This window comes from Enhydra lutris, unplaced genomic scaffold, assembly GCF_002288905.1.
Source record: "Enhydra lutris kenyoni isolate GAN:26980312 unplaced genomic scaffold, ASM228890v2 scaffoldscaffold69, whole genome shotgun sequence".
Classification (NCBI taxonomy): Eukaryota; Metazoa; Chordata; class Mammalia; order Carnivora; family Mustelidae; genus Enhydra; species Enhydra lutris.
This window is the reverse complement of record NW_019154153.1, coordinates 4,633,869-4,656,207: the sequence shown is the minus strand read 5'-3', so window position 1 is coordinate 4,656,207 and position 22,339 is coordinate 4,633,869. Positions and strand designations below refer to the sequence as shown.

At 46.1% G+C, this 22,339-nt stretch overlaps 1 protein-coding gene across 1 annotated transcript in view; it reads right to left on the bottom strand.

Moving 5' to 3' along the window:
• LOC111159779 (protein arginine methyltransferase 8) overlaps positions 1–22,339 on the bottom strand; it is a 110,375-nt gene that overhangs the window by 24,553 nt on the left and 63,483 nt on the right. The window contains exons 3-5 of the mRNA XM_022522382.1: positions 15,992–16,147; positions 13,362–13,425; positions 242–384 (exon numbers count right to left, since the gene is read on the bottom strand). Of these exons, the coding sequence (XP_022378090.1) occupies positions 242–384; positions 13,362–13,425; positions 15,992–16,147 (363 nt within the window). The remainder of the gene's footprint in view (positions 1–241; positions 385–13,361; positions 13,426–15,991; positions 16,148–22,339) is intronic.

The window sequence follows — 22,339 nt, the reverse complement described above, 5'->3', positions numbered from 1 at the left end:
GTGTTGATTATAACCAGAGGCCAAGGTTAGACCTATAGAACAATGTGGCAGACATGCTGGACCTGGGTGCCATCATTCTGTCCTCTGAAGCAGATCTGGTTTAAGGAAAGGGAGAGGGAGGGAGTGACCTTCCAGCCCAAGCCCTTTCTGGAGTCCTCATGTTCTTCCTAGACTGTCGGCCGGGGGCAGAGCAGCAGGACAGCCAGCAGACCAACAAGGGCACAGCATGCAGGACACTTACCAGCCACTTGTCCCTGGCAAAGATGACCGTGTTGAGCATTGACTCATAGAACAGACAGTAGCCCATCCACTCGCTGATGATGATGTCTACCTTCTCCACAGGCAGCTCCACCTCTTCCACTTTACCCTTAAATATGGTGATGACTGGAAAATAGGAACCCCACGGCCACACTTTGCAGGGACCCTAGCCTGGAACCACGAGCACCCCACATCAGGGCCAGACCTACAAGTCTTAGCCCTGTTTTTTTGTTTGTTTGTTTGTTTTGTTTTTTCCTAGCCTTGCTCTGATCCTGCTTTTAGAATGCAACATACCTCACCCTTCACCAAGCTACTTATACACAGAGAACTGCAAACTACTTGCATGTTTTCTCCCTGAAATGTACGAGGCATTGACTATGTCCTGGCCCTGTGCCGAGCCTGTGATCCTTATCATGTCATCTTCCTAGCGACTCCATGAAGTAAGCACATTATTATTATTCTCGTTTAGAAGTGAGGCTTAGAGGGGTGCAACGGTCGATGTAGAAGTAGAGACCAAGTCTAATATGCTATGACTCTAACACCGTGATCACAGTCCCCATCCCATTTTGGGCCACTATGATGGTTCAGACCCAAAGGATAAGGATGTTCATGTCCAGGGCTCACCTCCCAGTAGGTTTGGAAGGAAGGCAACTTGGGGTCTTGACAAGAGCATGGGCTCTGTAGTCAGGGGTTTAGGTCCTGATTTTTCTCATTATTAACTATATGACTTTGCACAAGTTACTTGACCTAACTGAACTCTGATTCCCTAGAAAACAACCAAGGAAAGTAGTATCTACTTAGTGGGTAGTTGAACTGATACGATGAAATAGCGAATGTGAAGTGCCAGATTCAGAGCCAGGGCTCAAGGGAAGGTAGACATCACCTGACATTTCCCCCCTTCCTGACCAGTGATGGAGAGGTGAAGGGCATAAGGCCGGGACCACTCTCCTGCTCTTAGTGACCTCTGCTCATGAGTCACTTCCTAGATCTTCCGATCCCTCCAGGGCAGGAGAAGCTTCTTAGCTGGGTTTTTGATCATCTGACACAGTCATACACATAATTTTGGAGTCTCTTTTTGCATTTGTTGCTCTAAAGATCACAGCAAACACTATCTTAGATGATGTTATGAAATCAACGGGTGATGTATCAGTTGGCTGAATCCATCCAAACATTTCTGCTGAAAGGATACACATATTCATGCTCTGAAATTCTCTTTCTGCACCATCTTCTGAAAAATCACACCGTGCCTGAGCTTTGCTGGGAAAATTGAACAATAGCTTGTACTCAGGAGTGAAAGAAAAACAAAAAACAAAAAAACATATACACACAAAGAGAACACATCTGTCCTGAATCTGAGCTTCACGAAAATGAATTTGGATTAGAGGCTCCTGGATGACAAAGGGCAAACAAAACAAAACAAAAGGGTTTTGTTTCATGTCCTCACATTGGATAATGCAGGTGAGGAAGTGCCCATTAGCAGTTTCTAATGATGATTTTGCTCTCCAGTACCGGCATTTAATCAAGTCTTAATCAGGTAAGTCCTGCTCCGTAAGCAGTCAGACACTTTGCAGACGCACCTTGGTTCTGATCACTCTAGAGAGAGGCCCAGACTTGTGTGGCAACTACTTGTAGAGCCCTACCCCTAAGTGGTAAGATCAGGAAGGCCTAGTCTTCTCCAAAAGTTTCAGAAGGGGAGGGAGGAGTAGGTGTCAAAACTCTGCTCCTCTGGGGGTACTCCACAACCCAAGAGCAGGAAGGAAGTGGGCAGGGCCCGGGATGACTCGAGAGGATTCACAAGAGGACAAAGTAAGAGATTTTTGAAAATGCAAAGAGAATGCCTAACTTATTTCTCATCCTGAGAAAGAGCTGACAATTAACGCCTCCCCCACCTGCCTCATTATTTGAGTGCAAAGCCTGGTTGGTCTTACTTTTGCAAATCTTTGTTGTTGAAGAATAACTGACATATCATATTATACTAATTTCCTGTGCACAACACGGTGATTTGACATTGCGTATATAAATTGCAAACTGATCGCCACGAAAAATCTAGTTACCATCCATCACCATATAAACTTGGTACAAATTATTGACTTTATTTCTCATGTGGCACATTCCATCCCCATGACTTAGTTATTTTATAATTGGAAGTTTGTACCTCTTAAATGCCTTCACCCTTTCCCCACCACCCCCTACCCCTCCTCTGGCAACCAGCAGTCTGTTCTCTGTGTCTATGAGTCTGGGTTTGGTTTGGTTTTGTAGATTCTATTTCTTAATGAAATCATGCAGTCAGTATTTATTCTTCTCTCTCTGGCTTCTTTCACTTATTGTGATGCCCTCAAGGTGGACTCCTTTCCTTCTCTCTTTGCACATTCTTTGAAGGCTCTTCCCTAATATCTGCTTCTGTGTATGGGGCTATAGGTCTGCTCCATCTCCTACGTTAGATCATGATTTCCATGTGGCTCAGGAAGGTGTGTTCTCCTGCCTGTGGGGCCCCACAGCCTCCACTCTGGATGCCTAGTACATGGTTCACTGGGGATCGTTCCATGGACAGGACTCCAGTAGGACTGCAAGAAGTAGAGATGGGCAAGGACTTATAGTCTAGTCTGACAGATGGGTATGTACAGAATATTCCTGGGGTGTCCCCAGCGTAAGTGAATGTTGTCCCTGTCCTCTGCAGTAGTGCTCTCTACATTCATTGCTATATCTGGATCACTATGGATACGATAGATGACAGGCAGGTAGATAGATAAATGAGAGAGAGAAAGAGAGGGAGAGACCCGGTGGGTCGTAGAAAAGCAGGAGGAATCAACTAACCCTATTTTTAAAAATTAGTCTGTGCTTCACTTCGCTTAATGTCGCCCTTCTGAATCCAAACATTTCTGAGAGCAGGTGTAGCCCTGGCTTGGCTTGGTGAGTAGATGGGCCCTTTGTGAAAGGAAAAAGGCAGGCCTCCCCTCAGTCCCTTCATCCCCTTGCTTGGGTGTTTCTCTACAATGCTCGATTTTCACAACCTTCTGCCAGTATCCGAGAGCCAGACAACTTCTGTTCTTATTCCAGGTGACAATCAACCTTGATCAAACATTTCCTCCCCTTTGGGTCCTCCATTTCCTTATTGTGGGGGAAAAAAAGGAAGGGGATTGAACCCAAACATCCCTAAGATGTTGGGTTGTGCCAAAATGCTTTGATTCTTCAGACACATATTAAGCATGTAAAAGGCATTCTGCAAAGTTTACTGGGAGAAGTAGCTGACACGGAAAAAGAAACAGGGCCTGCAATGTCCAGTTTGACTCGAATTTGCCCAGTCCCTTGAGGCTAAATTTTTTTTTTTAAGAGGCTATGTTGTTTCTATGGACCCAAATATAATTGAATCATCAGGGATGGTCTTTCTGTTTTCTGCAGTCACACCAGCAACCATTTAAACTCCCAGATTCAGTGTCCCAGTCTGCAAAATGCTACCTCCTGTGGTGGGCTGTATGGCAACTAAATGGGGGGCTACTGGTCAGTGCAATGCAGTGGGTTCGCTCCAAGAACTTTGTGGGCAACTGAACCTTCTCCACGTCAATATTTTCAAGAGGGAATCTTAGCCATTGATACTCAGGTTCGGAGCAGCTATGGGCTGCAGAGCCCCACTCTCAATCTGGACCCCACATCACCAACCCTGTGTCAGTTCAAGGTTGCCCTGAGGTCCCTCTTTGAAGCTATGTTCTTATTCCATAGAGATGATGGGAAGTTTGTTCCAACAACAGGACCATGGCTCATAAATTTTGGGATGATTAATCATAACCAAATGTACCACAGGGAGCAATGCACTCTAAACTCTAAATTGGGAGATCCTTCTGTAATTTCAAGTTTGCCAATTAGACATCCGGATTTTTTTTTTCTTTTTTTGGATTTGTTTTCTTTTTATCTGGAGTGTTTACTACAGAGAGCCAGCCAAACTAACTCACGGTTGTTCGTTTGACTTAAAAAAAAAAAAAAAATGCAAAACAAAACAATCAGGCCAGCCTGATGTCTTCTGGGCTTCCAGCATGTCCATCAGAGTCAACTGACCCCACAGGTCCGAAGAGAGTGGTCTCCCCCATTTAGACTCTTATGTTCCCCAGAGCAGATCCTGTAGCACAGAGGAGTGGGCATGAGGGTCATGAGTGTGAGGCAGGGGGCACGTCTTGAGGCTGCAGGGTCTCTCTGATGCCATCCCCACCACAGCACGGGCACGCGCCACCCCCCAGCTGCCTTGCCATGTTGCTCACATGCCTATTTTGGGGACACCCACGCCAGCTGCCATACACCTTCCAAGGGCCTGACTCGCCTCCAGGCTATGATTTCCTTCTCTTAGTTGTCGATTCTAGCTTCCTATTTCCAGGACCTAGCAGAGCACTTGCCTCCTCACAAACATTCAGAAATCATGGCTGAATGAATGAATGGGTGAATAAGCAATTTTGAAAAAAAGGGTATTTTGGTTCAAAGACAAAAGATCCTCAAACCAGTTCTAATTAGTATAGTAAAAAAAAAATTACTAGCATTTGAATAGCAGCTTTGCAGAGTGATTTCACTTACATTATCTCCATAACCCTCACAGGAACCCGTGTGTTGGTTTTATTACTCCATCTGCCTAATGAGAAAGCTGGAGTTTAGAGAAAGCAAAAAGTAGAGCCAAAAAGTAAGGTCTGTTGCATAACCTGGTACAAGTCTCCAGCCTCCCTGGGGCTCCCCTCCGTCATCTGCCAGCGAATATAATATCTGACTTACCTACCTCGTGGGATTGTTGTGGACACCAAGCAACGGCTTGGGAATGATGGAAGGGAAAGAAATCACAGAAGGTCAAGGACTGGCTCATCCTTCTCCTGACAGCTGTCAGACTGGTTAGTAGAATGGGGAGTGGTAGGGCCCTCATGAGCTCATCAGGCCGCTGGAGGAGGATTCCATTCATCTCCCTGGTACCAGCTCTTCCTTGGTTTCCCAGGGTCCAAATACATGGATAAACCTCTCTTACAAGGTCAGACCCAGCCCATTCTTGAGCTAGTAGTGGTGGGACAAAGACGACAACAATATCCCCAATATCTGGTGGGACGTGAAATAAACCCTACAGCCAACAGACCCCAGAACGGGACTGGCAGAGATGAGCCACAGGTGCTTTTAGCCCCAATATAGTAGAAACTTCAATATGGTACCCTCTTTCATCCCCATCTCCCCTTTCACCCGGGAACACAGGGCTTGAGCTTCTGCCTTCTCCCTGGTACATCGTCTGCCTGGCTTCACATCCTAGCCTGCTCTGGCTCCCTTGAGAACCGAGGACCTTGTCTGCTTAGCTAGTCCCTGCACAGCTGGACTAACACTCAGGCAACCAAAACCACATCAGGATTCACCCTTACCCCGGGCTATCACCCACCACTTAGGACCCTTGGAACCTCACACATTGGCCACAGGCAGAGGACTGTACGGCTTGGCCAAGTGGGGCAGGGATGAGGAAGGCAGTGCTACGGAACAGGGTGGTTGAATCGGTGCCAATGTAGAAGGCAGCAAAACCTCCCCTAGACTCCAGAACTCAGCAAATCATCCCAAGTATCACTGTCACTTAGCACCCAGAGTTCACATGGGACAGGCACAAAGTGTCTCCCATCTCAGGGAGCTGGCATGGGCCATCCCTATGCTTGTCATATCTCTGTCCACTCAGCAGCTGGCCTCTTGGTCCACTGGGGCTGTGCCTCAGTGCCCTCCCTCTGGAAGCTTCCTCACTTCCGGTACTGTAGTCCGTGTCTAACAGCCGGCTCCAGGAGCGGGGCAAATGTGTTTGCTGGTGTCTGCAGTATAAATAACTCCCCCATGGCTGATTCCTGCTCACCCCCCCGGACATCACCCATGCACAGGTAGGAAGAAAAGAGCAAGGCACTGTGAGCCGTGTAAGCCAGCCCCGGCATGCCATTATGACCCCTGCAGTCAGAAGCGGGCAGCCCGCTCTTTAACGAACCCATCATGTTTTGTTCTAAGACCCATCACGATCTGTAATTCTACCGTGATGTCTGTTCGCTGGCGTCCATATGGGTCCTCTCCGTGAGACGGTGAGCTGCACCAGAGCAGAGAGCCTGTCTGTCAGCTCTGCGGCGGACCCCCAGAACCTGGCACAGAGTGTGGAGTGGGGCACAGCAATGCCTAAAGGACTGAGTGTGTGAAGACCAGCCCCCAGCTTTGGCTGCTTCATGAACAGTTTGGAACGGAAGTAGCAATTGCCAGGAGTCACTAATACAGGTTCATTAAAAACAATTATATCTGAGTAATCTCCTTTCTTCTCTGGACAGGGTTATTAGTCAAGTTAATAAATGAAATAATAGTAATGCTAGCTAATATTTATTGGCTGCTTACTGCCCGCGGGATACCGTCGTGTTTCACACAGCAGCGTGATAGTAGATACTGAACAACGGGGGCTCCCGGGGAAGGAGCCCTGATTTGTAGCATTTGCTGCTCTCTCGGGTGTCAATATTCCCATGGTGGCCAATTTCAAGCCAGCGGAGTAACTCCATCCACATCACAAATAGACTGAAAGTTTCACAGTCCACCCCCAGGAGCCTGTAAGAGCCTGTTTCGGCACACCACGGTTTTGCACAGTAATGTGGAACTGTCACGACGCCCCGAGGAGGTATGCTCCGCTATGGTTCCCATTTCACAGATGGGGAAACTGAGGCATAGAAAATAAGGGGTCCAAGATCACAGGCTGAGTGTGAACCAGGAAGCCTGGGTCCAGAGTCAATGCTCTGCACTGGCCCCCCTCCCCATGCCTGCAGTGCCCCATGTGGGCACTTCCTTGCGTCCGTGGCGTCCTCGTGGATATGCCGTGTCACTGTATGGTTCACCACTGATCCACTGCCACGCCACTGATCAAGACCTGAAGGAAGACCAGCCTGCAGGCGCTTCTGCGCTCCCCCCAGTGCACCCACCTGATATGCAGGAACAGCAAGCACAGAATGGTGACTCTGGGAGAGCCAGGCCCTTGGGAGTCCCTAGCAGTTGTAAGGAAGGTCCAAATCTACCAGCATGAAGTCTATGATGAATAAAAAGGGCGACTCTTCATTTGGATTCAAGACAAATGTTAGAAGCCCCGGCTGTGTGGCCCCAGAGGAGAACAAGGGAGCGTGGGCAAGGCTGCAGGGAGGCGGATTCCCCCGAGAAGCAGATGCTTCTCCCAACTGTGGCTCGCAGGTGGCTGGTGGCAAGTTCCCTGTCAGGGGCATCTCCGGGACTGTGTGACCCCAGGGCATGGGAGGAAACCTGCCGCAATGGAGAAGGCAAGCAGCATCTAGGCAAGTCTTGGAGTGTTGGGCCAAGAAAGAGCAAAGTGCCTGAAAGGACCCCACACGTCATGCTTGTTGGGTGCCTACTCTGCAGGAAGCCCAGCACCGGGCACTCCATGAACACTGTCTCGCATTCCCCAAGAACCCAGGCTGTGTGGGGAAAGAGCTCCTCTCTGGGCGGCCAGTGAGGGGAAGGGACAAAGCCACCCCTCCTGGGATGTGACAGAGCTGGTGTCCATTGCCACTCTGCTGGGTTACATCATGCTTAGGCCTCTCTGCCCATGATACTCCTGCTTTAGGACAAGCACAGGTAGAAAAAGAGAGAAGAGGAGGGATACGCTTTCTCCCTGTAGTTTTCTGAGAAATAAATTTCTCAGAACCATAAAGTTTCATCAATCCCTGAGCACCTATGTCAACTTCCACAAACAGATCTACCTTTTGAAGCATCTCAGCAGCCCACCAGCCTCGCTGGCAGGGAAATGGAGGAAATAACGGTTCTTCAGTTAGAGAGGAGCCTCTGCGCACGTGAGTGGGCCATGCGTGTGGCAGAAGGCACGTGAAGCTGCGTGACCACGGCAGGTGGCTTCGTGGAGGTGCGTGTCTCCACATGAATAAACCCCACCCCAGGAGCTGCGTGGAGGTGGAGGGGGAGAGGGCTTGACTGACTCTGGGTAGAAGGTATTTTATGTCCTATGTTGTTATTTATGTCTCTACACCTACACTCCTGAGCCCCACACAATTGGCTGTTGCAACATTTCAAAAGCATTTCCATGGAAGCATTCATAGAGTCAAGCTGTCCTCTTTCCAGTACACATGCCAAGGCTGAGCGAACAGGTGCCACACACGGGGCCCTGGGCGGCCTCCCCAGCTCCAGCTGCCTGTTGCTCTGTACCCAGGAAGGAAGATGTGGGAAAAACGTTGCCTTGGAAAGGCCCCTGGCCCTGGAGTTCCCTCCACCTCAGTACACAGGCTGGGAAGGGTAGGAATAGGTAGGAGGCATGGGGGGAGGCTGTTTACTGGGGGACGATGGCTTGCCCTCTTGGGCCTTTGCTCAGTAGCACGGAATCAAGTGTGAGCCACCAAAATACAGAGCATGGAATGATTCCCTCCTAAAGCCATAAGGTGAGACTGAGCAAAAAGAGGGGTGTGTGGCTGCCATGATGGTTCATTGGGGTGGGGGGCATGAGGGTGGCCCTGAACAGCACATCAGAGCCCCAGGGAGGTAAGCAGGGCATCCCTATGAAGGAGTGGCCGGGGGGCAAGGGGGAAGTCCAAGGGGGTAAGGGGGTCTCTGCACAAGAAGTGGAGACTGGAGTCGAGCAGGGAGAGGAGAGGGCCCACGCAGATGACAGAGCCCAGCACTAGGTGACAGACATATCTACACAGAGCAGGAGGTGGCGACAGTGGGAGATGGTGCTCATACGGGGGGATTGATTCAATAAGGAAACATAGTACGATAGCGGGAGCCAGGTTTTTCACTGTCAGAGAACGGAACATCCAACACCGGGAGGGAGGATGTCAGAGGACCCTGTGGTATGGGTTAGAGCCGGGGTATCGCGTGAACTCACACTTGACAGTATGTATAAATAGATTCAGAAACACATGTTATGCAAATGCCCATGTACACACACACACACACACACACACACACACTACACAGTCTAGTTCTTTCCACTGAAGCAGCCTGGGGACATCAACGCCCTAAAATCAATGAGCACACTTAGCCCCAGGTCCTAGTTTCTAAATGCCATTGTCCACTAAATGGACTTCAAGGCCCCTTGCGAAAAATACAGATTCTAAAACAAAGCCATGTAAAGTACAAGATGAGCCTGGAACATCTGTGCCAGAAAATAAGAAGGCTCACACAAAATGAAGAAGGAATGTCAAAAGGATGCAGAAGCCAGATTGAAGGGGGTCCGGTGACCAAATTAGGAACAATTGGGGTTTCAAAATGAATATTGATAATAATAGACATAACCTATTGAATAAAATAAGAAATTAATGATAAGGAATGAAATATTTACATGGTTTCCAACTGCCTCCCCCAGAAAAGCCTACTCATTACAAAAGGAGAAGGAGCAACTTGACCGTGGAGAAGCCCGGCAGGCATCCCCTGAAGCAGGGATCAAAGTCAACGCCGTCAGTGACAGGACGAATCCAGACTGCATGTCCCCGAGAGTGTGCAGGGAGAAGGACACAGCATCTCAGCTGCACGCATTAGTGCAGAAGCATCCCATGTCCCCAGACAGAGGGACATCCTGCAGAACTCTGGTCTGCAATCCTCAAGCATCGAGGTGACAACAGTCGAACAAGGTCTGGCTGCTCCAGCCTGAAGGCAACCAGAGATGTGACAACTAAATGGTTTGAAACAGAATCTTTTTGCTGTGAAGGATGTTATTTCGACCAGTGGCCAACAGGAGTAGGATCTGAACACTTGATAATGATCATAGAAGAACGCTAGTCCCCTGGTTTTGATGGTCGCATTGTGGCTATGCAAAAAAAAGTCCCTGTTTGTAGGACACACACATTCGTGTCTTCAGGGCTGATGGAGCGTCATGTCAACAACTTGCTCTCAAAACATTCAGGAGAAAAGAGGAACTTGCACCTTTTCTAGGAAGTGGAGTGTTCTGAGGGTTAAAGGAAGGAAGGGGAAAGGAAAGGAAAGGAAAGGGAATAAAACAACTTACAGGAATCTGAAGCAGAGGAGGGGGAAGAAAGGGGGGCCCTCAAGGGGCAACCAGAGGGCATGATGAGGAGCTGTGGGCTTTCTCTTTCCTGGCCAGCCTTCAGAGCCCAACCGCCTTTCTCCTGAGGTCAGGCACCTCCTCAGCTCACGTTGTCGCCTCTCCCACTCAGGCCCACCCCACACACTGCTACCAATGGCTGCCAGCAGCCGCCCTCTGCAAGCCAGGGAGGCTACGGTTCTAGGTCCTGAGAGCTGGCAGCAAGAGACGGATGACAAGTAAGGGGGGCTGGGCAGAGCTTCCCTCCGAGGGCAGGCATCCCTGTGCAAGTGAACCTGTACAGGGGCAGGGAATGGTCTAAACGTTCTTCGAAGGCCCCTTAGGGCCCAGGGATGGGACGGAGAGGACATCTGGTCAGATATCTATTTGCACTCACCCTCCTCTCCTAAGAGGTTTTGATTCTCATTTTCGGGGTTAGCAGCCACTGCTGGGGTTTCCACCTCAATGTAAACACCCTTCAGGAGAGAGGACAAGAGCGAGAGCCGAGCTGCAGGTTCTACCCTCGCTCTCCTAACCTCAACGTCCACATTTGTAAAATGGGGAAAACCTCCAGTGCTGTAGCACAGAGGAAGGGATATCAGATGAAAACATGTGGATGGCAGGCTGGTTCACCCCTGCAGAGAAAGAACTGACCAGTTTTCTTTTTCCATCTTTAATAAGCAAGTAGAGCGCTCACCTCTCTCTTCCTTCTGCCCACATCAGGTACTTTTCCGGGAATCTACAAAACAGCTGGCTTCCCTTAGTGAACCAAGAGAGGCTGGACACCAAAGCCAGAGGTTGGGGGTGTCTGAGCAATGCTTTCCCTACTCAGGCTGGAAAGAAGCCTCTGGACCCCTCTTATGGCCCACCCAATATCCCTAACTTTTGGTGCTGTCATACACTCGCCATTGCCTCTTTCCCTTCTCCATTTCCTGCCTTACCCAGCTTAGAGTCCATGACTCATTATTGCAAACAACTTCTGTGCTCTCCCATCAAAGGTCCCGTCCAGGCAGCTCTCCTCACACCCAAGCTTGTGACCATGGTAAGCAGAAATTCACACACGGACCGAGCTTACTGCCAAACTGTGTTGACTCATCTCCAGCGGGCACTGACCCCTCCCCAGCAGTCCCCACTCGTCCTACTATTCTATTTGCCTTTCTCCCTCCTAAAAGACCATTCCATTCCTTCTCATCCCCCTCTTCTCTGCCAATGATTGTCTTATTCTTCAAAAAGGAAACGGAGGCAATAAACCAGGGGCTTTCCGCTGCCAGCCTACCTCTATCTGGACCCACACCCCCACTTTCCCTCTGGTACCCCACTCCAAGGAAAAGACCAACCCCTGAACCTATGCTCTGAACTCAAGGGCCTCGATCCTGTACCTTTCTCCTGTATCCCCCCCTTGTACTGGACAATTGAATCCAGCACACATGTTGCCATCTCTATCCTTAAAAAACAATTCACTGCCTTGGCCCCACATCTGCCTGTGGCTATAGTTCCACTTTTTTGTTCCCCAGCACAGTGAGAAGACTTACTTACAGCCCTCCCTTCACAGTCTGTCCTTAACGTACTCTAACTGGACTTCAGTCTCCCCCACTCCCACATTGAGTCCTCTCTTGTTTAGAACACCAGTACCTTCCATGTGGCCAAACTCAATGGTTACTTCTCTGTTCTTACCTTACTTGATCTCTTAGCATTCCCTACACTTGTCCCTTCCTCCTTCCCTTGGCTTCATGGTACATTTCTCTCCTGAAGGTCCACCAGCCTCACTGGGGTATCTTCTCTGCCTCTTGTTTGCCTCTTCTCCTCTGCTTGGCCTCCAGATGTTAAAATGCCCCAGTGCCCTATTTTGGCCCATTTCTTTCTTCCAGCTCTACTTTGTCCCTAAGTGACATCGTGCTATACCTTCAAATAAAATCCATATACTGAAGACTCCCAACTGTATATGCCATGTTCTGGCTCTCCCTGGAACTCAAATACCCTGTCTTACTCAACATGTCTACTGGATGTCCATCTCAAACCTGACACGTTTGAAGAGAACTTTTGACTCCTTTCTCCCTCCTATCATCCCTAGGAATGCTCTACTTTCAGTCTTCCACCATCCCCCCATCACTCAAGGCGACAAAATAGCCCTTGCTCCTATCTTCTTTATCATTCCCATATGTATCCCATCAGCTGGCCCCTTGCTTCTAGCCCAAAGTGGTCACCTTTCCTCACCTCCCTGCCACCACCCTTGTCACCAGCCATGCCACAGTACATCTCCTGGGCACTGAAATAGCCTCCGAATGTGTCTGTGCTTACAACCATTCTAATCCATACTCCATAGGAACCACTTCTCCCTTGCATAAAATTCTCCAAAATGCCTCCATCATCCTTAGAAAAAAAAAATCAACTTGGTTTTCCTAGTTTAAAAATCCTACATTACCTGGCCCAGCTCAGCACAGGACTTGGGGCCTAAATCTCATCAGGTTGACTGATAAAAGACACAAGGAGTTCTTTGGACCGAGGACACTTGTGGGTGTGAGTGTATCCAAGATAGGTTCCAAGAGGAAGGGCCTGGGAAATGTTGCAATGCATGGGGAAGGAGTGAGGGGAGGAAGGGAAGAGAGGGCACCTCTCTTTATAATCAGACTCCAGCTTGGAGAAGGTCCCACTCCCAAGAGCAGCCTAATTGCCAAGACAGCATCATCAGCAACAGGGCCTGTGGGCAGTAGAGGACCACATTTCTCCAGAGGCAGAGCCTGGGGTCTACGTGGACGCCCTTGGTTGGCTGATGGGGAGAGGTAGGGCTGGGGGTTGTGGAGAGGGAAGAGGAGGAGGAATAGCTGCTATTTTGCAAAACTCAACAGAATGCCTACAGCTGGGGCCAAGCAGGGGAATGGCGGCTAAGCCATGGAAGCTGAGCTGGGGATAACGTGTCCTTGGCTGACACGGTGGGGATGGGGAACCTCAGAACCCTGTGGGCACAGTCCTGCAAATAGGGCCTCAGCTGGGCTCCACCATCCCAAGGCCACGTCCGTCTATACCACCCAAACAAGAAAGTGCAAGCCCCCTCACCCCCTCCATCCATGGGAAAACACGTGGAGGTATGTCTTACTGTTGTCCAAGTGGTTGGCCTTAATGATCTTCTCTGAGTAGTCAGAAATACTGGAACATTCAATCTAGAAAGGGCACAGAACAAAGGAATGAGGCATAAAAAGATCACAGCATGTCCCAATTTACCAATTTACATGTCCCAACAGTACCAATTTAACCAATGGAGGAGCTGAGCCTAGAGGGGTACAGCGACCTGCCCACAGCCGTATAGTTATCCTGCGGCAGATTGAAAACTACAGGGCAGCCGTCCTGATTTGCAGGCCAGTGGCTCTTGCATTGAATCTGTCTGCCTTTGTCATGAGGTTGATTCCCAGCCACTGCTTCACAGTGGAGGGCCTGGTGTCCAAGTTAGGAGATTCAGAAGGAGCTGGTAGGCCTCCTCCTGGCCAGAGAATGGGATGAGGTTGCATAGCTCCTGTCCTCCTGGGGAAGGACATGGAAGGCAAGCCACAGCCAGAGCTGCTATGAGTCTCCTGGGACATGACTCTCCCTACTCTCCACCCTTAATCCTCTTTGTTCAACGGGGTGCATTCCAGGAGAGAGAAATGTCACAACAGGGCTTCTGGGCCAGTCTTGAGATCCATCCCACCACACAGGTCACACACACAAGGGAAGTCTCACCCCTTCTGTGGTGTCCGCCTTTGAGATAATTAATTCCTTTTAATCTACAAAACTTTCCGAGCTCCCAAATTCTCCTAAGCAAAGGGCCAGGATATGTGAGAAATCAGCTGACCATCAGCTGAGAGCCGGACCTTGTGGGAACGGTGGGAGATCCAGCCCCAGACTGGGCCACGTGTCAGGGGAGGGCCAGAGAGTGCTGGAGCCAGAGGGGCAGCTGCTAAGAGCTGCCCTCACCTCCTTAGCTGGCCCCTCCCCACAGAGGCTGCCACTCACCTCCACACTCCGGACTCCCCTCACACAGGGCCTCCCAGAGAGTATTTGCATAGGAACACCCGAGGGGGCTGCCCACAGCCTCCATCAAGCCTTGAGGATGGGTAAGGGCGCCTGCAGGGTTAGGAAGGGTGGCTCCATCAGAGAGGACAGACCTCTGTCAGGCTCAGGGCCCCAGAGGTTGGGCCCTTTCCTGGACTGCCAGTCCTGTGGCCTCAATCCCACTTTCCTTGGGACTGTGTTCCTCCAATTCCTCCCCCTGCTCGCAATGTTGACCTCCATCTGCAAGAGGCTGAGGGGTTTCACGGTAAAGAATGCGTGACCCAGGGCCAAGCAGCCTGGATTCACACCCGGCCTCAGCCACTCTCCAGCTGTGCCTCAGTTTCCTCATAAGTGAGGAAACAGTCCCTGTTTTCTTCGTCATTGTGAGGTAATCCAAAGCATGTGAACCCCTCAGAGCACTGATGGGCCCCCAAGCCCCAGCACCCAGGTGGCCTTAGAGCCCTCTTTCCTCTTTTCCTGTCTTTGCCCCCTACACCCGTTTTCCTTTTCCCCTTCTCTGTCTCTCTCCTTCTACCTTTCTTTCTCCTTCTCTCACTCTCCCCTTCTCTCTTCCCCTCTCTCTCTCCCTCTATCCCTCTCCTTTTCTCCCTCTCTCACTCTCTCTCTACCTCTCTCCATCTCTTGCTCTCTCTCTCTCTCTCGAAAAGAACAGTGGGTAGAAGGGAGAGCTTGGAACAGGAGAAACTATGAAATGAGCCATCAGGGAAGAGGCCTAGCTAGATGTGGGAGCTGTTTATAAAAGAGCTGTGACAGCAAAAGACCAGGAGGCAGACAGATTAGGAGGGTTGGGATAGTCACCACAGCTGGGAGGGGCCGTGTGGGCACCTCCTGACAGCTCCTTAGCTGGAGCGCTGGCCATTTAGAAGCCAGTGAGGGGCAGCCAGGCCCTTTCACTCCTCAGACCTCGGTTACCCATGCCCCAGCCAGAGAGGGGCTGAGATGAGGCCTCCCTGTCATCAAGCACTGCCCAGCTGTGTAGTGGGAGCCAGAGGAAGGTTGGGAGCCTCCCCAGAGCACCAGCCTCCATTTCTATCTGGATGGGCTGCAACAGCCAGAGCAGCAAATTTAAACTTCCCGACTTGCCCTTTAACGAGCTAAGGAAGGAGATTGTCTTGTTATTATCCCCTAGGGCCTCATCCCAACTATATTAGTATTAGACACTGAGCATTGGTTATATGCCAGGCCCTGTTCTAAGTACTTTACATATGTATTAAACTCATTCTTCACAATCACTCCATGGGCAAGGTATTGTTACTAGGGCCATTTTATAGATGGGGAAACCGAGGTACAGAAGTGAATTGTCCACAGTCACACAGAGCAGAGATTCAAGCCAGAGCTCCCACATATGACCACACTGCACCGCGTCTCAAGATGATGGTAGGACTAAGCACTCTAAGGTAATGATGACACCGGCATGATTTCCAGAAAGCCAAAAATCCTTGGTAAATGTCAACATTTGTCAGGGCAAAGAGCCAGAAGCAAGGCCTGAGTGAGAGGGAGCCATGAGAACTTGCCCTCACTCCTGAGAGTCACACTTGACTTTCTCTACTTCTCCTTGATGGTGTGGCCCCAGCAAGGGACAGACCCGGATTTGTACTTGTAGGAGGAGCAGGAGAAGGTGGGAGGCAGGGACTGGCTCTACAGAAGCCAACAGGAGGGAAGGAGGGACGTGCTCACCCCAAACACTTTCTTGGCCCCTGCTTTAGCAGCAAACATGGAAAGGATCCCGGTACCACTCCCAACGTCCAGCACTACTTTGTCCTTGAACACGTGCTTATTGTGATACATGGAGTTCCGGTAGGTGAGTGTCCGTACCTCATCCTTCAGCATTTCCTGTAAAAGGAAAGGAAAGGCAATGTCAGTGTATTCAGGCCACCCAGGAACACACCAAGGTCACGACTGGTGCCAGGACTGTCCTGCCAAATTTTTCAAGAATCTCAATGATGGGGATGCCTGGCTGGCTCAGTCAGTGGAGCCTGCGACTCTTGATCTTAGGGTGATGCGTTTGAGCCCCATGTTGGGTGTAGAGATTGCTTAAAAATAAAATCTTAAAAAAAAAAAAAATCTCGGGCACCTGGGTGGCTCAGTGGATTAAAGCCTCTGTCTTCAACTGAGGTCATGATCCCAGGGTCCTGGGATCGAGCCCCGCATAGGGCTCTCTGCTCAGTAGGGAGCCTGCTTCCTCCTCTCTCTTTCTGCTTGCCTCTCTGCCTACTTGTGATCTCTGTCTGTCAAATAAATAAATAAAATCTTTAAAAAAAATACAAAAATCTCAATGATGTCATTAGCCCAAGCTGTAGGAGAGTACTGTAGAGCAGCTGGACTAGGGGTTACCTGACACTTTCAAGCAACTCCAGCCTTAAAACTCTACCCAAGAAAGATAATTTTGTACTATAAGAAAAGACACTCATGTCCAGCCCTGGACCAAAAGCCCCATCTACCAAAGAATAAAAGGAAAGATCAGTGCAATGCAACTTGAGGGATTTAAGTTAAACCTGAAGCAGAATCTTCTGCCACGGTGAGAGAATTGTCATCCAACAGGTTATTAGAGGAGTCTTTGTGGTTTGTGTGTGTGTGCATACCTTTTTCATTTGCTTTTTTTAAAGAATGGAAAACATATTTCTTTGTCCACCATTAGTTAAGTGTTTTGTGGCCAAAAAGAAAATAGGTTACCCCTTGTAGCTGTCTCCAGCCTAAGGAGAACATGATTGATCTGTGTATGGCAGTGAGGCAGAGACCTTTGTCTACTCAAGCTATCAGCAAACACTTATTTTTTTGTTTTTTGTTTTCGAGAGAAAGAGAGCACGCAAGCAAGGTAGAGGAGTGGGGGCAGAGGAAGATGGAGAGCAAGAATCTTAAGCAGGCTCCCCACCTGACATGAAGCTCAATCTCACAACCCTGAGATCATGACCTGAGCCAAAATCAAGAGTTGGACGCTTAACTGACCAAGCCACCTAGGTGCCCCAAATGCTTTTGACTAATTCATCATCAACAGTATTGGGATTTATAGTACACTTTTAGTATAATGTTTAGTACAACTTGCATACAATAAAAAGCACAAATTTTAAATGCATGGTTAGGTGTAAGAGTTTTTTTTCTTAAATTTAAATTCAATTAGCCAACATATAGTACATCATTAGTTTCAGATGTAGAGTTCAACAATCTATCAGTTGCCTCTAATACCCAGTGCTCATCATATCACTTGCCTTCCTAGGTGTAAGAGTTTTGACAATTGTATACCTGTGTAACCACCACTATAATCAAGCCATAGAACATCTCTAACTCCCTAGAAAGTCCTTAATGCCCCTTGGCATTCAATCTCCCCCACCACCCAGATGACCAATCATCTAACTTGTATCACTATAGCTTCCTTCTGCCTTCATATAAATTGAATCATATGGTATGTACACTTTGGTGTCTGGCTTCCTTTGCTCAACATAAGGTTTTTTGGGATTCATCTACTTTATTGCACATATCCAAGGTTTGTTCCTTTTTTCTTGTTCTTATTGTGACTGACTGGTATTCCACTGTATGGAAGTTTATCCACTCACTTGTTGATGGGTATTTGGATTGGTACAAATAAGGCAGGTACAAACACTCTTGAATAAGTATATTTGAGGGTATGTCCTCATTTTCCTTGGGTAAATACCTAGAAATGGGTTTCCTGGTAGTTGTTGAATTTCATAAGAAATCACCAGTTTTCCAAAATAGTTGTTCTAGTTCATGATCTCACCAGCATTGCTTTAGCTCTCAAGCTGCTTCACATGCCAGCAACTTAGTATTACCACTTTTAAAAAATTTTATTCATTCTTGGGGCACCTGGGTGGCTCAGTTGGTTAAGCAACTACCTTTGGCTCAGGTGATGATCCTAGAGTCCCAGGATCTAGTCCCACATCTGGTTCCCTGCTTGGCCGGGGGGTCTTTTTCTCCCTTTGACCTCTCCCCTCTCATGCTCTCTCCTCTCATTCTATCTCTCAAGTAAATAAAATCTTAAAAAAAATTTTTTTATTCATTCTTGTACATATGAGCTGGTATCTCATGGCAGTTTTAATTGCATTTTGCTTATATCTACTGATATAGATAATTTTTCATGTGCTTATTGGCTAGTCATATAAATTTTCTATGATATGTCTGTTTGAGTCTTTTGCTCACATTTTCTTGACCTATTTATCTTTCCCTTATTGAAATGTAGGAATTTATATATTCCAGAAACAAATCCTTTATCAGATATATGTATTATGAATATCTCCTTCCAATCTGAGATTTGCCTTTTCATTTTCTTGATGTTGTCTTTTGAAAAGCAGTTTTTAGTTTTGATAAAGGCCAAATTTTAGGAGGAGTTTCTTTTAACGATTAGAATTTTTTGTATTCTGTCCAATCTTTGTCTACCCCAAGTTCACAAAGATAGTCATCTATGTTTTCTTCCAGAAGTTTTATAGTTATGGCTTTTACTTTAGGTCTATGATTCATGTCAAATTAATTTCTTCCTATTTCCTAAAAATAAGGCATGTGAGTTTATTTTTTATACAAAACATATATAAAACATGTACAAAACATGATGTAAGCACCGTTTGTAGAATAAACTATCATTTCCTCCATTGAATTACCTTGCCATCCTTGTCAAAGATCAATTAACTATATATTTGCAGCTTCTCTGATCTCTTCCATTAATATACCTGTTCAACACTAACTTGATCACTGTACCTTTATATTAACTTTGAAATAGTGTGAGTTTTAGTTCTTCTTTTACAAGGTTTATTTTAGAGCTTATGCATTTCCATCTATGTTTTAGAGTCTGCTTGTGAATTCACACAGAACAGCCCCCTGGAGTTGATTGGAATTGTGCTGAATCTATAAATCAATATGGAAAGAACTGATATTTTACAAATATTATCTTATAATCCAAGAACACTGACACAGCCTTCCATCTATTTTGGTCTACTTTAATTTCTCTCTGCAATGTTTTATAGATTTTAGAAGTCTTGCATTTCTTTCATTAAATTTATTCTCAACTATTTTACCGTATGGCATTATATATGATATTTTAAAATTTTATTTTCCAATTGCTTTATGTCAGTCTACATATTGACCTTGTGTTTTTCAGCGAGCACGCTTCACATATTAATTGTCTTATGATTTTTTTGGTAGATTCCTTTGTTTTTCTACATGAAAACTCTTGTCACTTGTGAATTAAGACAATTTTACTTCTTTTTCCTATCTGTATGCCTTATATTTTTTTGTTCTTTCCTTTTGTTTTACTGAACTGGAAAGGACTGCCATGCAATAAAACATTGAATAAAATAGGAGAAGACAGGCATTCTTTCTTTGTTCCAATAATATAAATGTCACCATTGAGCATAATGTTAGCTGTGGGCTTTCTATAAATGTCTTTTATCAGATGGAGACATTCTTTTCTATTTATAATTTGCTGAGAGCTTTTATCATGATTGGCATTGAATTCTGTCACATGTTTTTTCTACATTTATTGAAATGGTATGTGACTTTTCTCTTTTAGTCTGATAGCATGTTAAACTCCATAGATTGGTTTTGAATGCTGAACAAATAATTTGTCATGATGTATAATCCATTTTAAATAATGCTGTGTTTTACTTACTAATATTTTATTACACAAGTTTCTATCTATATTTATGAGAGATGTTAATCTCTAATTTTCTCTTACCTTCTCTGGTAATAAGTTATGCTGACTGAGCTCATCATACAAGTTGGAAAATGTTTTCTCGTATACTTTCTGAATAAGTTTGTATGAGATTGGTATTTTTATTCTTTAAATATTTGACATGTAGGGGCACCTGGATGGCTCAGTGGGTTAAGCCTCTGTCTTCAGCTCAGGTCCTGATCTCAGGGTCCTGGGATCGAGCCCCGCATTGGGCTCTCTGCTCAGCTGGAGCCTGCTTCCCCCTCTCTCTCTGCCTGACTCTCTGCCTACTTGTGCTCTCTCTCTCTGTAAAATAAATAAATAAAATCTTTTAAAAATATGTTTGACATATAATTCACCAGTAAAACCATCTGGGTCTGCAATCCTTTTTGTCGGAAGACTCAATTTTTCAATAGATAGAGGTCTGTTTTAGTTTTCCATACATTCTTACATCAGTTCTGACAAAGTGTTTTTCCAAGGAATTTATCCATTTCAGCTAAGAGATCAAATTTATGGGCATAAAATTGTCATAATATTCTCAAATTGCCTCTCGAATGTTTATATTACCTGTACTGATATCCTTGTCTTCATTTATGATACCCAAATTATCATAAATAATTTGTATTTCACCTGACTTTTTCTTGATCAGTCTAACTAGGGGTTATCTTATTAGTCTTTTCAAAAGCTAACTTTTAGCTTGGTTGATTTTCTCTGTTGTTTTATGTCTACCTCATTGATATGTGCTCTCATCTTTATTATTTGCTTTTTCAAACTTACTTGCGTTTACTTGTTTTCTCTGCTTCATAAAGTAGAAGCTTTGATCACTGATTTTGTACCTTGCTTTTAGTCTAATATAAGCACTTAAAGTTATAAATTTCTGGGGTACCTGGGTGGCTCAGTTGGTTAAGTGTCCAACACTTGATGTCAGCTCAGGTCATGATCTCAGGATCATGAGATCGAGCCCTGCATAAGGCTCCACAATGAACATAGAACCTACTTAATATTCTCTCTCTCCTTCTCCCTCTGCCCCTCCCCACTCTCTATAAATAAATAAATAAAGTTATAAGTTTCCCTCTAAGTTTTGCTCTCATTTCATCCCACAAATTTCCATGTGTCTGTATCTTAGTTCAGACTGCTATAACAAAAAACTGTAGACTGGGTGGCTTAGAAAACAAACATTTATTTCTCACAGTTCTGGAGACTAGAAAGTCCAAGATCAAGGTGCCAGCAGATCCATTATCTGATGAGGGCCTGCTTCATGGTTTGCAGATTGTCATCTTTTCCTCATATCCTCACGTGGTGGAGAGCAGAGTGAAAAAGCAAGCCCTCATGTCTCTTTTTATTTTTTCAAGATTCCAGAATACATTATAAATGTATTTTGCTGAGAGGAGGATAGATTATCTAATAAATGATGCCATAGTGCCTAACGATCTATATAAAAATATGGCTGGACCATAATCTCACAGGATATACAACATTACTTAAAGATTAAATATTTTTAAAAATAAAGATTAAATAAATACTTAAATATGGAAAAAAATAACTTTAGCAGAATTTTTAGGAGACTGTATTAGTTTTTTATTGCTGTTGTTACAAATCAGCCAAAACTTAGTGATTTAAATCAACACAGATTTGTTTTCACACAGTCTGGAGGTCAGAAGTCTCATCCAGGTCTCACAGACTTAAAATCAGGTGTCATCGGGTCTGTGTTTTTTCTGGAAGTTCTAGGACAAAATCCATCCCCTTGCCTTTCTAGAAGCTACCTGCATTCCTTGGCTCATGGCTCCTCCCACCTTCAAAGCCCCAACTTCCTCACTGTAACCTCTGTCTCCGTTGTCTTCACATCTCCCTCTCTGACTCTAACCTCATTTTCCTGCCTTCTTCTTTCACTTATTGGGACTATCGTATCATGTCTCCTTTTAGGATACTAATCCAATTCATGAGGGCTCCACTTTCATGATCCACTTACCTCCCCAAGCCCTACCCCCTGATAACAATATACTGGGCATTAAGATTTCAGTATATGAATATTGAAGGGGATAAAAACATTCAGTCCACAGCTTTGTGTTTTCACTATCATTCAGTTTGCAATATTTTCTAATTTCTCTTGTTATTTCTTCTCTGACCCTGTTTTCAGTGTTGCTTAATTTCCAAACATTTAGAGATTTTTCTTAATAATTTATTATTTTTGGTTTAGTTTAATTCCATTATGATCAAAATAATGTATTCTGCATGATTTCAGTCTTTTGAAATATATTAAGATTTGCTTATGGTCTAGGCATAAGATCTATCTTAGCAAACGTTTCTTTGTGTACTTAAAAGTAATGAGTATTCTTTTAGTTTGTGGAAACAATGTTCTACAAAATCCT